At 43.1% G+C, this 15,645-nt stretch overlaps 1 protein-coding gene across 2 annotated transcripts in view; it reads left to right on the top strand.

Moving 5' to 3' along the window:
• Positions 1-15,645, top strand: part of rps6ka2 (ribosomal protein S6 kinase A2) — a 209,631-nt gene that overhangs the window by 145,138 nt on the left and 48,848 nt on the right. For both annotated transcript variants that reach the window (XM_033025035.1, XM_033025034.1), the window contains exon 13: positions 10,140-10,270. In XM_033025035.1, the coding sequence (XP_032880926.1) occupies positions 10,140-10,270 (131 nt within the window). The remainder of the gene's footprint in view (positions 1-10,139; positions 10,271-15,645) is intronic.

Here is a 15,645-nt window from a genome sequence, read left to right as displayed (position 1 = left end):
TGTCTCCAAATGTTTGCATTTTCATATTGTCATGACAATGGTTACATGTGGATTCTACATTTTTGAAATCAGTCATCGTTGATCAATGTCTCTGTGACCTTTTGGCTTTGTATTTCCCCGGAGTTATCTTTAACCCCTTATGCTCCCTATTACTTTGCATACCATTCTTCCTGTGTGTATAACACCTCAGTCTTATGGTGCGTCTCACAACGAAACCCAATGAATTTAGCAGCATCAACATTCAAGAAGAATTTGGGATAGTAATTGCCAAGGCCATAAGCATCTGGGTGAATTTTGAGGGCCATATGTCCCAGAGATTGTAGCATTTCACTGACTCCGTCAGGCATTCCTTCACATTGATCAGTGAATAGGCAAGTGAGACCCAGACAAACTGCAAGGCTATGGTATTTCCTTGTTACAATGCCCTCTGCCCAGGTGAAAGCTTGTGGGATATCCAGCCATCACCATAATTATAAACAGGGTGGTGAATCTGTGGAATTCTTTGCCACAGAAGGCTGTGGAAGCCAAGTTAAGGCAGAGATAGATAGATTCTTGATTAGAACGGGCATCAGTGGTTATGGTGAGAAGGCAGGAGAATGGGGTTAAGAGGGAGAGATAGATCAACCATGATACAATGGCAGAGTAGACTAGGTGGGCCAGATGGCCTAATTCTGCTCCTATTACTATGAAGTTATGAACCTATGAACATATGTAATCATCAGAATGCATAACCAGGTCACCTGGACACCTGAAAAACAATACATTTCAAAAGAAATGTTTAAGAAGGAACTGCAGATGCTGGAAAATCGAAGGTAGACAAAAATGCTGGAGAAACTCAGTGGGTGAGGCCTATTTCTGAAGAAGGGTTTCGACCCGAAACGTTGCCTATTTCCTTCGCTCCATTGATGCTGCCTCACCCGCTGAGTTTCTCCAGAACTTTTGTCTACCTTCCATTTCAATAGAAAGTTGTTAATTGTGCAGCAATTAACAAAAGTCTTTTTTTAAATTTTTTTTTTTTAATTTATTTATTAGAAGTAGACATATTATAAAATGTAGTTACATATTATAGTAAAAAAAACTTTTCATATACATCAGTCATACATTATTAAAATTTTCCATTATCAATTACTTCTGCTTCTAGTGTTTTTATTTTTTATAGAAAGAGGGAGAAAAAGAGGGTGGAAAGTTACAAATAAAAAAGAAAGAAAAAAAAACACAACAGAAAAACAAGGGAGGTGGAATGGGTTACCTGTAATACGTCAATGGAGATAGGTTCGTAGGTTATAAAGTACAGCTTTTCATCTGTTCCTGAGTTCAAGTTTCAGTTGGGTCCTCGTGCTGTGCCAATCTATCCCTTCAGATAGTTAATGAATGGAGCCCAAATTTTATGGAAAAGATCTTGTTTGTCCATTAAGACAAGTCTAATTCTTTCTAAGTATAGGGTCCCCGACATTTCCGTAATCCACATTTTAATTGTGGGGGTTGTAGGGCCTTTCCAAAATTTTAATATTAAATTTTTCCCGGTTATTATACTAATTAACAAAAGTCTTGATCGTGTAGAGGAATTATGATAAATATAAGTTCACTGGATGAAGGAACCTATTTATATTGTAAAACCATAACACATGCAAAACTTTCTGGAATTTAGGGAACTACTAAATGTCCAGAGGGTTATTGCAATTGGGCAGGAAAGTGACATTGAGTTCACGATCAGATAAGTCCTGATTTCAGTGAATGGTGGAGCAGGCTTGAGTTGCCTTATGACATTCCCTGCCCTGGTTTTTTATTTTATTTCAGAATGCCTGGCTCATTGTGGACGGCACAGTAGTGCAGCGGTAGAATTGCTGCCTTGCAGCACCGGAGACCCGGGTTCGATCCCGACTACGGGTGCTGTCTGTACGGACCTGCGTGGGTTTTAGTTGCAGAATAAGGGGGGGACTCTTAGGGGACATAGTTGCAGAATAAGGGGGGGCTCTCTTAAAACTGAGATGAGGAAGAACTTCTTCACCCAGAGGGTGGTTAATTTATAGAATTCACTGCCCCAGGGAGCAGTGGAAGCAGAAACGTTAAATATATTTAAGTCTAAAATAGATGGTTTTTTAGCTGCCAAGGGGATAAGGGGCTACGGGGAGAGGGCAGGGATATGGACCTAGGTATGGTTAGTATAGTAAGACCTGAGTGATCTCCTGGACAAGTGTCGATCGCCTGGATTGGGGTCGGAGAGGAATTTCCCGGATTTTTTTCCCGAATTGGACCTGGGTTTTTATCCGTTTTTTTGCCTCCCCCAGGAGATCACGCGGTTCTTGGGGTGGAGAGGGGTGATAGCGGTATAAAGGGGAGGGTAGTGTCTTGTGTTCTGTGTCTTGTGTCTACTGTTTGTGGGTAAGTGTGTCTGTTTAGTGTTCAGCCATGAGCGAATGGCGGTGCGGGCTCGACGGACCTGGTGGTCTACTCTCGCACCTACTTTCTATGTTTCTATGTCTATGTTTCTATGTTTTCTCCGAGATCTTTGGATCCTCCCACACTCCAAAGACATACAAGTTTGTAGGTTAATTGGCTTGGAATAGGTGTAAAATGTCCCTAGTGCATGTATGATAGTGTTAGTGTGCAGATATCCCAGGTTGGTGCAGACTTGGTGGGTCAAAGGACCTGTTTCCATGCTGTATCTCTAAAATAAAACTAAGCTAAACGAAACAAATAAAAGTGCAGATGGTAATAAGTATGTTTGTGCCAAACTAATGCATTTAATCCTGGTGTGAACATTGTTGAACTATATAGCATGATAAAGGAGTATCTTTGTTGTGTGTGATTGCAGTTCAATAATTATCGCCTAGTTCTTTTATGCCAAAAATGAATCTCAGCAATTTAAATTTATTCATAAGATTTGCGTGGAGATCTAACTGAAATTTTACACTTGACCTCTTCTGCCTGTGGAGCTGAATTGAAGATAATTACACCTCCTCGAATCTATCCCTCATATGCTGAATTAGTCATTATTTTCACCAAATTAGTGGCATACATGCTAGGCTGTAGAACTGCTCTCAGTTTAATTCTTTAATATTTTAGTTTGGAGTTATAGCACAGAAACAGGCCCTTCAGCCCACCGGGTCCGCACTGACCAGTGATCCCCACTCACTTACACTATCCTACGCACACTAGGGACAATTTACTTTTATACCAAGCCAATTAACCTACAAACCCGTACGTCTTTGGAGTGTGGGAGAAAACCGAAGATCTTAGTAAAAACAATGCAGGACACAGGGAGAACGTACAAACTCCGTACAGACAGCACCCGCAGTTGGGATCGAATATATGATATATTGAAGATATTATAATACAGCAAAAACTGAAATATTGGACGCACTCAGTGGGTCAAGTGATGTTCAAGAGATAGAAACATCTTTGACATTTCAGGTCAGCTGAAGAAGGGTGTTGATCCAAAACGTTGCCTCTCCATGTTCTCCTGAGACCCGCTGAGCTACTCCAGCGTGGCATCTTTTCAACAAAACTGGAAAAGTGCAAAAACAAGTGTTCCTTAAGTTGTACAAAGAGGGAGGGTGAAGACAATTGAGGAAATGTCTGTGTAAAACTGCAGGCCAAATTGTTACGATGGAAAATTACTTTATAAGCCAACAGTCAGAGAAGGAAAACAAAGGAAACAAATTGAAACAGAAAGTATAGCCGCATCTGTGGAGAAAAGGATCTAATAGAAACATATACAATTCTTAAGGGATTGGACAGGTGAGATGCAGGAAAAATGTTCCCGATGTTGGTGGAGTCCAGAACCAGGGGTCACTGTTTAAGAATAAGGGGTGGACCATTTAGGACTGAGATGAGGAAAAACATTTTCACCCAGAGAGTTTTGAATCTGTGCAATTCTCTGCCACAGAAGGCAGTGGAGGCCAATTCACTGGATGTATTCAAGAGAGAGTTGGATATAATTCTTAGGGCTAACGGGGTCAAGGGATATGGGGAGAAAGCAGGAACGGGGTACAGATCCTGGATGAACAGCCATGATCATATTGAATGGCGGTGCTGGCTCGAAGTGCTGAATGTCCTACTCCTACACCTATTTTCTATGTTTCTATGAAATAAAAGGTTGGTTTATTGAAATGGTTAAATTGAATATTGAATCAGACTGAAGACAGGTTCTGTTCCTGAAGCTTTCATTGGACATTGGAGCATTGAAGAAGGCCAGAACAGAGAGGACAGAATGGGAATGGGATGGAGATATGACAGTCAATAAGAAGCTCATTGTTGACCTTCTGGTCTGAATCGAGATACTCTGGGTATCATGCCACCGTCTCTAGAATTGTTCCTGTGGAATGGGCAGCAGACATGAAGCTACTTTTTAAGTTTATTTTAGATGAGTTTAGAGATACAGAGTGGAAACAGGCCCGTAGGCCCACCGAGTACGCACCGATCAACGACCCCCTCCGCACATTAACACTATCCTACACACACACGAGACAATTTACACTTATTTCAAGCCAATTAACCTACAAACCTGTACGTCTTTGGAGTGGGGGAGGAAACCAAAGATGGTGGAGAAAACCCACGCAGGTCACGGGGAGAACGTACAAACAGACAGCACCCGTGGTCGGGATCGAACCCAGGTCTCTGGCACTGCAAGCGCTGTAAGGCAGCAACTCTACCATTGCGCCACTGCTCCTCCCTTACTGCTTCATAAAAGAGTGGGCTAGTAATGACGGACTGGATAGCACTAAGGGTTTTGTGTGCTTTTTTTGGTCAGCTCACCTATAAAGGATGGACTTCCTTTAAGAAACTGGTATATAATCAGCCCTTTTGCTACAAACAAGCGATCCTATCAGCCTTTGCTATCTTCCTTATCTTTTATTGTCCAGCAAATCATCCTCGTGACAGCTCCCCAAACATAACTTATAGTTACTTTGGACTAGGGTTTCCTCTCCCTTTTTTCACACAGAGAGTGGTGAATCTCTGGAACTCTCTGCCACAGAGGGTAGTCGAGGCCAGTTCATTGGCTATATTTAAGAGGGAGTTAGATGTGGCCCTTGTGGCTAAGGGGATCAGAGGGTATGGAGAGAAGGCAGGTACAGGATACTGAGTTGGATGATCAGCCATGATCATATTGAATGGCGGTGCAGGCTCGAAGGGCCGAATGGCCTACTCCTACACCTAATTTCTATGTTTCTATGTTTCTATGTTTGCCCTGACATTACCGAGTCAATGTGGGGTTCATTAATTCATGTGATAGGAGCTGAATTAGGCCATCAAATCTACACTGCCATTCAATCATGGCTGATCTATCTCTCCCCCCTAGCCCCATTCTCCTGTCTTCTCCCCATAACCCGTCACACCCGTACTAATCAAGAATCGATCCATCTCTGCCATAAAAATATCCATTGACTTGGTTCCGTAGCCTTCTGTGGCAGTGAATTCCACAGATTCACCACCCTCTGACTAAAGAAATTCCTCCCTGCCTCCTTATTAAACTAATGTCCTTTAATTCTGAGGCGCCTAAACGCTCCCACTAGTGGAAACATCCTCTCCACATCCACTCTATCCAGTCTTTTAGCAACCTTTTCTCTAGTCCAGTTTCCTACTTAATTTATCTTCCAACAATCTAAAATATTGGCAATTTCTCAAAGTTTATTTACAGCATGATCAAAAGTAAACACTCCTTCAGTGATAAATTACCTTTGAGATACTAGATTGTTAAACTAGGATTGCAAATTCAAGGAAAGCTGGGCAGTTTAATTGGAAAGTGGCCAAAATGTGGTTGGGATCATGTTGCACAATTAATCCATTTGGCCCAGTGGAAGTAAACACATTAAAGTTATTCTGCTGTTCATTGTTATCATTCCTAAACATTCCTGTGTTTAGCCAGCCGGGACCATTTCTTGCCTTAGCACATAAGCCCGGACATAATTATGAATAATCAGCATTGATTCAAGCTAGAGACACAAGGAACTGCAGATGCTGGAATCTTGAACAAAACATAAAGTGCTGGAGTAACTGACCAGGTCAGTCAGCATCAGTTGAGGAAATGGATAAATTATGTTTCGGGTCGAGTCGGTATGAATGTAAAATTGCCCCTCGTGTGTGTAGGATAGTGTTAGCGTGTGGGATCGCTGGTCGGCGCGGACTCGTGGGACTCGAAACGTCCCATGTCCATGTCCTTCACAGATGCTGCCTGACTGGCTGAATTACTCCAGCATTTTGTGTTGTAAACCGTTCAAGCTAACCTGAATTGCTCAAAGACTGCCATTAGCTAGGAGACGTCTTATGGGTGCAGCAAATAGTGAAAGCAATTCTGGAGGTTATCATGACTGGGTAGCGGAATGATGGCCCGACACAGCAATGTATATAATCTGTAGTTTTGGATTGCTGCAGTAGAGATCTTGATAGAAACATAGAAACATAGAAAGTAGGTGCAGGAGTAAGCCCTTCGGCCCTTCGAGCCAGCACCACTATTCAATACCGCTGATCACTCTAAATCAGTAACCCCTTCCTGCTTTTTCCCCATATCCCTTGATTCCGTTAGCCCTAAGAGCTATATCCCTCTCTTGAAAACATCCAGTGAATTGGCCTCCAATGCCTTCTGTGGCAGAGAATTCCACAGATTCACAACTCTCTGATGGAGGGAATAGAAAGATTCCTGTACACTGTTACCTTGCTTAGTATTCAAGAAGTGTTCCCAGGAGAGAGCATACGAGTGGAAACAGATATCACAGCAATATATTTAGAGAGAGAGAGATGCATGATTAACATGGCTGCTATGTCAGACATCTCCCTTGAACTCGGTGCTGCTCTAGCTGAAACCTACCACAAGTCTTTGACCTCCCTTCTGCTGTGTGCTGCTGTCCAGGAACACTGCTTGAATCCCACGATGACATGCATTATACAGAGGCAATAGACAATAGGTGCAGGAGTAGGCTATTTGGCCCTTTGAGCCAGAACCTCCATTCACTGTGATCATGGCTGATCATCTACATTCAGTACCCCGTTCCTGCCTTCTCACCATATCCCCTGACTGCTATCTTTAAGAGCCCTATCTAGCTCTCTCTTGAAAGTATCCAGAGAACTGGCCTACACCGCCCTCTGAGGCAGAGAATTCCACAGACCCACAACCCTCTAGGTGAAAAAGTGTTTCCTCATCACCATTCGAAATGGCTTACCCCTTATTCTTACACTGTGGCCCCTGGTTCTGGACTCCCCCAACATTGGGAACATGTTTCCTGCCTCTCGCGTGTCCAAACCCTTAATAATCTTATATGTTTCAATAAGATACCCTCTCATCCTTCTAAACTCCAGAGTATACAAGCCCAGCCACTCCATTCTCTCAGCATATGACAGTCCCGCCCTCCCGGGAATTAACCTTGTAAACCTACGCTGCACTCCCTCAATAGCAAGAATGTCCTTTCTCAAATTAATGGACTAAAACTGCACACAATATTCCAGGTGTGGTCTCACTAGGGCCCTATACAATTGCAGAAGGACCTCTTTGATCCTATCCTCCTCTTGTTATAGAAACATAGAAACATAGAAATTAGGTGCAGGAGTAGGCCATTCGGCCCTTCGAGCCTGCACCGCCATTCAATATGATCATGGCTGATCATCCAACTCAGTATCCCGTACCTGCCTTCTCTCCATACCCTCTGATCCCCTTAGCCACAAGGGCCACATCTAACTCCCTCTTAAATATAGCCAATGAACTGGCCTCGACTACCCTCTGTGGCAGGGAGTTCCAGAGATTCACCACTCTCTGTGTGAAAAAAGTTCTTCTCATCTCGGTTTTAAAGGATTTCCCCCCTTATCCTTAAGCTGTGACCCCTTGTCCTGGACTTCCCCAACATCGGGAGCAATCTTCCTGCATTTAGCCTGTCCAACCCCTTAAGAATTTTGTAAGTTTCTATAAGATCCCCTCTCAATCTCCTAAATTCTAGAGAGTATAAACCAAGTCTATCCAGTCTTTCTTCATAAGACAGTCCTGACATCCCAGGAATCAGTCTGGTGAACTTTCTCTGCACTCCCTCTATGGCAATAATGTCCTTCCTCAGATTTGGAGACCAAAACTGTACGCAATACTCCAGGTGTGGTCTCACCAAGACCCTGTACAACTGCAGTAGAACCTCCCTGCTCCTATACTCAAATCCTTTTGCTATGAAAGCTAACATACCATTCGCTTTCTTCACTGCCTGCTGCACCTGCATGCCCACTTTCAATGACTGGTGTACCATGACACCCAGGTCTCGCTGCATCTCCCCTTTTCCTAGTCGGCCACCATTTAGATAATAGTCTGCTTTCCTGTTTTTGCCACCAAAATGGATAACCTCACATTTATCCACATTATACTGCATCTGCCAAACATTTGCCCACTCACCCAGCCTATCCAAGTCACCTTGCAGTCTCCTAGCATCCTCCTCACAGCTAACACTGCCCCCCAGCTTAGTGTCATCCGCAAACTTGGAGATATTGCCTTCAATTCCCTCATCCAGATCATTAATATATATTGTAAATAGCTGGGGTCCCAGCACTGAGCCTTGCGGTACCCCACTAGTCACTGCCTGCCATTGTGAAAAGGACCCGTTTACTCCTACTCTTTGCTTCCTGTTTGCCAGCCAGTTCTCTATCCACATCAATACTGAACCCCCAATGCCGTGTGCTTTAAGTTTGTAAACTAATCTCTTATGTGGGACCTTGTCGAAAGCCTTCTGGAAGTCCAGATACACCACATCCACTGGTTCTCCCCTATCCACGCTACTAGTTACATCCTCGAAAAATTCAATAAGATTCGTCAGACATGATTTACCTTTTGTAAATCCATGCTGACTTTGTCCAATGATTTCACCACTTTCCAAATGTGCTGCTATCCCATCTTTAATAACTGACTCTAGCAGTTTCCCCACTACCGATGTTAGACTAACTGGTCTGTAATTCCCCGTTTTCTCTCTCCCTCCCTTCTTAAAAAGTGGGGTTACGTTTGCTACCCGCCAATCCTCAGGAACTACTCCAGAATCTAAAGAGTTTTGAAAGATTATTACTAATGCATCCATTATTTCTGGAGCTACTTCCTTAAGTACTCTGGGATGCAGCCTATCTGGCCCTGGGGATTTATCGGCCTTTAATCCATTTAATTTACCCAACACCACTTCCCGGCTAACCTGGATTTCACTCAATTCCTCCAACTCCTTTGACCCGCGGTCCCCTGCTATTTCCGGCAGATTATTTATGTCTTCCTTAGTGAAGACGGAACCAAAGTAGTTATTCAATTGGTCCGCCATATCCTTGTTCCCCATGATCAACTCACCCGTTTCTGATTGCAAGGGACCTACATTTGTTTTAACTAATCTCTTTCTTTTCACATATAAAGGCCAACATGCCATTCTCTTTCTTCACTGCCTAGTGTACCTGCATGCTTACTTTCATTGAATGATGAACAAGGACCCCCAGATCCCGTTGTACTTCCCCTTTTCCCAACTTGACGCCATTTAGATAGTAATCTGCCTTCCTGTTTTTGCTACCAAAGTGGATAACCTCACATTTATCCACAGTAAACTGCATCTGCCATGCATCTGCCCACTCACCCAACCTGTCCACCCTGCATTCCCATAGCATCATCCTCACAATTCACACTGCCACCCTGCTTTATGTCATCTGCAAATTTGCTACTTTGAATCCCTTCATCTAAATCATTGATGTATATTGTAAATAGCTGAGCCTTTTGGTTTCCATTTGCATTTAAACAGTGTATGATCAGTCAGAAAAACATATTTCTGTGGTCCAGGACTACAAACTGATCTTCATTAGTCCTTTGCTGAACAGGACAACATGGTGCCCAGTCCATCAGAGCCATATTTTATGGAGTAACTCAGTGGGACTGATGACATCTCTGGATAAAGAATGCGTGATGTTTTGGGTCGAGGCCTTTCTTCAGACTGTGAGACTCAGATTCGTCAGACTCTGAAGAAGGGTCTGGAGATGAACAATCGCCCATTCCTTCTCTCCAGATGCTGCCTGTCCCGCTGAGTTACTCCACCATGTTGTGTCTATCTTCATTGTAAACCAGCATCTGCAGTTGCTTCCTACACAGAGCCATACTTTATGTTCTGCATCAACTACCGACTTTGATCTCATGGTTTTGTTTCTCTTTACAGATTCACCTGGTGTCCCACCAAGTGCCAATGCACATCAGCTTTTCAGAGGCTTCAGCTTTGTAGCCACCAACCTTGGCCAAGAGCAAACTCAGGCTAATTCTCGACAGCTGATTGATCATTCAATGGTGCAGGTCAGAGAGCTCTCAGTGAAAATCTTAAAACCACACTCATCGTTTAATGCAATTCTGCCATGTTCAGCAGAATGGTCCAGGTGAAACAGCAATTGAATGCTACCTGAGGCCACCAGTTGGGATGCTGGATCTTATGCAAAGCCTGCTCTTTACAATGACGATACTCACATTTATGTGGAAATGCATATTGCATGCACTAATTCCAAAACATTCTTGTCCATTTTGCCATACAAACGTTATGCCGAATACAGTATTGAGACTTAAATAAGTAGCCCAGCCAATTATACATGGTGATATCATATGTAGATGAAAAGTCACGCATACTTTTGGAATTCTCAACCAAATATTAACAAAGATGTTCTAGACAAGGCTGCCTGAAGGATTGGGCAGGCACCAGGGGTATGTTATTCTTCCCACAAAATGAGTTAAAAATATATACTTAATGGGCTTGCTCACAACTATTATCCTCGTAATGTGACATGTTCATATTGACCTACAAAAATTGCCAAATTTACATTCCTGCACAGAGTACTAGATACAAAAATCGATAACAAATTTAACTTTCTCAAAACTGAGCTAGTCAGCTTTTAGTCCTGAAATTAATCACAAAACGATTTGAAATGGAATGATATTGGATCTAGCATATCGTAAGGTGGCATCATCAACAAAAATACTGTAAGACCTCACTATAATGGACCATAGGGGGGGGGGGGGGGGGGAATGGTGTCCGTTATTGCCGATTGTCCATTATAACGGAGTAAAGTATTATCGTTGTATGTGTTTGAAACAAAGAACTGCAGATGATGGTTAATGCATTAAAGGACACAAAGTTGCTGGAGTAACTCAGCAGGTCAGGCAGCATCACTGGACAACACGGATAGGTTACATCTTATTTAGACTGATTGAGTCCGCTGAGTTACTCTGGCACTTTGTGTCGTTTCATCTTAATACTAGGAGCCAATGCTGCTGGTCTGCAACAGCGAGCCATTCCTGATGAGCTCCAGCAGGGTTGGTTGGGAGGGCTGTTGTTGCCCCAGAGCACACCGCATTTCTCAGGCCGCTGCCAATGAGAAGACGCACTCGGTCTCCATGGGGCTCCCTCCCCTCTCACCAGCTGCCGCTTCCAAGGAAGAGTAGACACAAAATGCTGGAACAACTCAGTGGGTCAGGCAGCATCTCTGGAGGGAAGGAATGGGTGATGTTTCAGGTCGAGACCTGATCTTCTTCAGAGGTGGAGTATGTCGGCGACCCTGGGGGGAAGGAGGCGGCGGCGGTGGAGGGAGCAGTGGAGGAGAGAGAGTGGCCAAGGTTGCAGAGTGATGGGGGAAGGATGAGGCAGGGGGCAGAGGAACGGGGAGCAGACAAAGCAACTGAATGGAAGAAGTGGCTTTTAGAGAGACATGAGGAAGCCCGTGGGAACCGAGCGCGTCCTGTACGAGGCAGCGGACCGAAGAAAACGTTGTCCCCAGAGGCTACAACATGAGCCGCAACAATAGCCACATCAACCAGACCGTACGGTGGGTGAAGAAGGAATCGCTGGTGCACCTTGTGAGTCAGGCATGGAGTTGGAAGCTGGGTCTGTAAGCAGAGGGGAGGCGGTGCAAACCAAGGGTGGCATCGGAAGGTCCGTCCACTATAACCAAAATCCGTTATAAAGGTAGGTATGTTGCAAAGCCTACCTGAAGCGTCGCTGAATATCTGCCGCTGAGGTTGTGCGCGATTTTGGCGCCGTTTAGAGGGGGCGGGTTTAAAACGCGATTTTCTCTAAGCTGTTCCAATCGAAAATGTTCAGCCTAGTTAATTATTAACGAAAAATCGCTGATAGACCCCGTCGCAAAAGCTATTATTAGGTTTAAAGGCCTTGAATAATAGTTATAGTAGTTTAAAAATCAATCTTTAAACCCGCGACCGTCAGCAACCGCAGGGTCTCATAAAGAAAATAGCAGAAGGTAGGTTGTATATTTTTACATTCAAAAGGGCTTCTAAAGATCCTTTTATACAAAATTTAATATTGCGAGTAGCTCAATTTGGGCCCATTATATCGCGCAGTATTTTTCTCGGCATTTGAGGCACAAATCTACCGCAATGTGAACGTTCTAAACCAGCGCGTTCCACAGGGACCCACTGGAAAGCTGATTTAAATGGGCATTTATTTACAGCAATTGAACACTGAATTCCTTCCATTTGGCCTATAAATTAATGTAAATGAGCTTTTAAAATCATGTTTTATTGTGAATTATTTGTGAATATTATTTGGACATTTAGGCTATTTAAAAATGTTAATCATTTATTAAGAAATGGATAGATGTTTAGATCTAGTAATTGAAGTCTGAAATTAGCTACAATTAGGTAACTAACTAATTATATGCTTTAATTTCAGGTCATCCAAGTAAGATTATTTTATATTTGTTTCAGAATGCTTCAATCTATGATAACTGAAAATTTCATTCAGTTCTCTTAATTTTTAAGAAAGTTATGGGCTTTTGACTGTTCACGATCACAACTTTTTTGTTATGTCCATAGAAAATCAATAGGGAACAAGATGCTCATTTCCGAGTATGAAAATGGCCATAACTTTTTAAATACTTGAGATATGAAAGTGAATTAGATGTCAAATTAAACTTATTTTTATGCTTTATCTGATGGGATAAATTACAGACTTGATTTTTAAAATCTCAAAATTTTGTAACATTGCTAATAAAGGGGTCCGTTAAAACAAGTGTTTACTGTATTAATGTTCATAGGTAATCTGTTTAGTAGCTAAGGTATTGACAACACATCTTTGCAAAAATGATGAATACTTAATAATAATAATAATGGATGGGATTTATATAGCGCCTTTCTAATACTCAAGGCGCTTTACATCGCATTATTCATTCACTCCTCAGTCACACTCGGTGGTGGTAAGCTACTTCTGTAGCCACAGCTGCCCTGGGGCAGACTGACGGAAGCGTGGCTGCCATTCTGCGCCTACGGCCCCTCCGACCACCACCAATCACTCACACACATTCACACACATTCACACACAGGCAAAGGTGGGTGAAGTGTCTTGCCCAAGGACACAACGACAGTATGCACTCCAAGCGGGATTCGAACCAGCCACCTTCCGGTCGCCAGCCGAACACTTAGCCCATTGTGCCATCTGTCGTCCCACTGTAGGACGACTTGTGTGGTAATGTTTAAATGACAGTAGAAATGAAACATTTTAATAATGCTCTTTCTTGAAACTGCGTTTAATGGAGCTACAGGTTGCATATTAAACATAGACCATCCACTGCTGACAGTTCATTATAGTAGCTGAGAGTCAAAGATCAACTCCATTATATTAAACAATAATGTTAGCTTTACATCACCAGCTTTAGCATTGATCCCTCGAAATACAGATGTTGAGGTGCTCTAATTTATAGCATGTCCTACACTTTTCATTTCTTTAGATTGTGAAATTGGCAATATCTTTCCCAAAGAAAATCTTGGGTTTCTGTTTGCTGTCATTAAACCCTAAAATAAGCTTTCATTTTAAAATGCAATCAGCAATACATAACTATATAAATTCTTTAAAACAGCAAAATTCCATTGAGGCCTGACCATCAAGCACTCATCCTACACAAATTTCAGATCTTGTCCTATCCCTGTCAACTCCTTAGTTGAAGATAGACACAAAAAGCTGGAGTAACTCAGCGGGACAGGCAGCATCTCTGGAGTGAACGAATGGGTGGCGTTTCGGGTCGAGATCCTTCTTCAGACTGAAGTCAGGGGAGTGGGCGGTACAGAGGTAAAATGTAGTCGGAGACGGTAAGACTGGTCGGTGAACTGGGAAGGGGATGGAGAGAGAGGGAAAGCAAGGGCTACTTGAAGTTAGAGAAGTCAATGTTCATACCGCTGGGGTGTAAGCTACCCAAGCGGAATATGAGGTGCTGTTCCTCCAATTTGCTCTGGGCCTCACTCTGACAATGGATGAGGCCCAGGACAGAAAGGTCAGTGTGGGAATGGGAGGGGGAGCTAATGTGTTGAGCAACCGGGTGATCGGGTAAGTTTATGCGGACTGAGCGGAGGTGTTCAGCAAAACGATCACCGAGCCTGCGCTTGGTCTCGCCGAAATACAGGATCCCACACCTGGAACAGCAGATACAGTAGATGCGGTTGAAGGAGGTGCAAGTGAATCTCTGCCTTAATTGAACTTAGTTGAACATAGTTGAACTCCTTAGTTGAGTTCAGTTTAGTTTATTGTCACGTGTACTGAGGTACAGTGAAAAACTTTCATTGAGGGCTAACCTGTCAGCGGAAAGACAATACATGATTATAATCGAGCCATCCACAGTGTTCAAGTTCAAGTTCAAGTGAGTTTATTGTCATGTGTCCCTGATAGGACAATGAAATGATGGCTTTGCTTTAGCACAACAGAACATAGCAGGCATTGGCTACAAAACACATGAATAAATAAACTGATAAAAGTGCAAATGACAGATGATGGGTTATTAATGTTCAGAGTTTTGTCCGAGCCAGGTTTAATAGCCTGATGGCTGTGGGGAAGTAGCTATACCTGAACCTGGTCGTTGCACCAACTCCTCACAGATTCTCCTGCTGTACACATCCACTAGCACAATTTACAGTCACCAATTAAACCATCAGCCAAAGTTCAAATCATCACTGTAATTGTTCAATAATTTCAGCATAGGCTGGAAAATGGAAAACTACATTGTAGTCAAGTGCTATTATATTCAAGTACCCTCTGTATTCCAGTACTTCATATATCATCCAACTATACTTGCTGTTGTTGGCGGAGACTTAGAAGAATTGTTAAGCTGGCACGGTGGCGCAGCAGTAGAGTTGATGCCTTACTGCGCTTTCAGCACCATAGACCAGGGTTCGATCCCGACTACGGGTGCTGTCTGCACGGTGTTTGTAGCTTCTCCCCGTGACCCCGTAGGTTTTCTCCGAGACCTTTGGTTTCCTCCCGCACTCCAAAGACGCACAAGTTTGCCGGTTAATTGGCTTGGTATAAATGTAAAATTGTCTCTATGTGTGTAGGATAGCGTTAACGTGCGGGGATTGCTGGTCGGCGTGGACTCTGTGGGTGGAATGGCATGTTTCCGCGCTGTATCTCTAAACTAAACTAAACTACTGAATGTTTCCCCTCAGTTCTGTTTGCTAAGCATTGTAACATGTAGAGACATATAGCACGAAAACAGGACCTTTGGCCCAACTTGCCCATGCTGACCAAAATGTCCACCTTCAGTAGTCCCACCTTCCTGTGTTTGGCCCATATTGATCTAAACCTTTCCCACCCATGTTACTTATAGCTACATATGTTATCTGTGTTACGTCACAAACTATTAACATTACAAGCATCCCCTTCAGGCAATAAATAGAGCAAA

This window comes from Amblyraja radiata, chromosome 8 (assembly GCF_010909765.2).
Source record: "Amblyraja radiata isolate CabotCenter1 chromosome 8, sAmbRad1.1.pri, whole genome shotgun sequence".
Classification (NCBI taxonomy): Eukaryota; Metazoa; Chordata; class Chondrichthyes; order Rajiformes; family Rajidae; genus Amblyraja; species Amblyraja radiata.
This window is presented reverse-complemented; position numbering and strand designations above follow the sequence as displayed.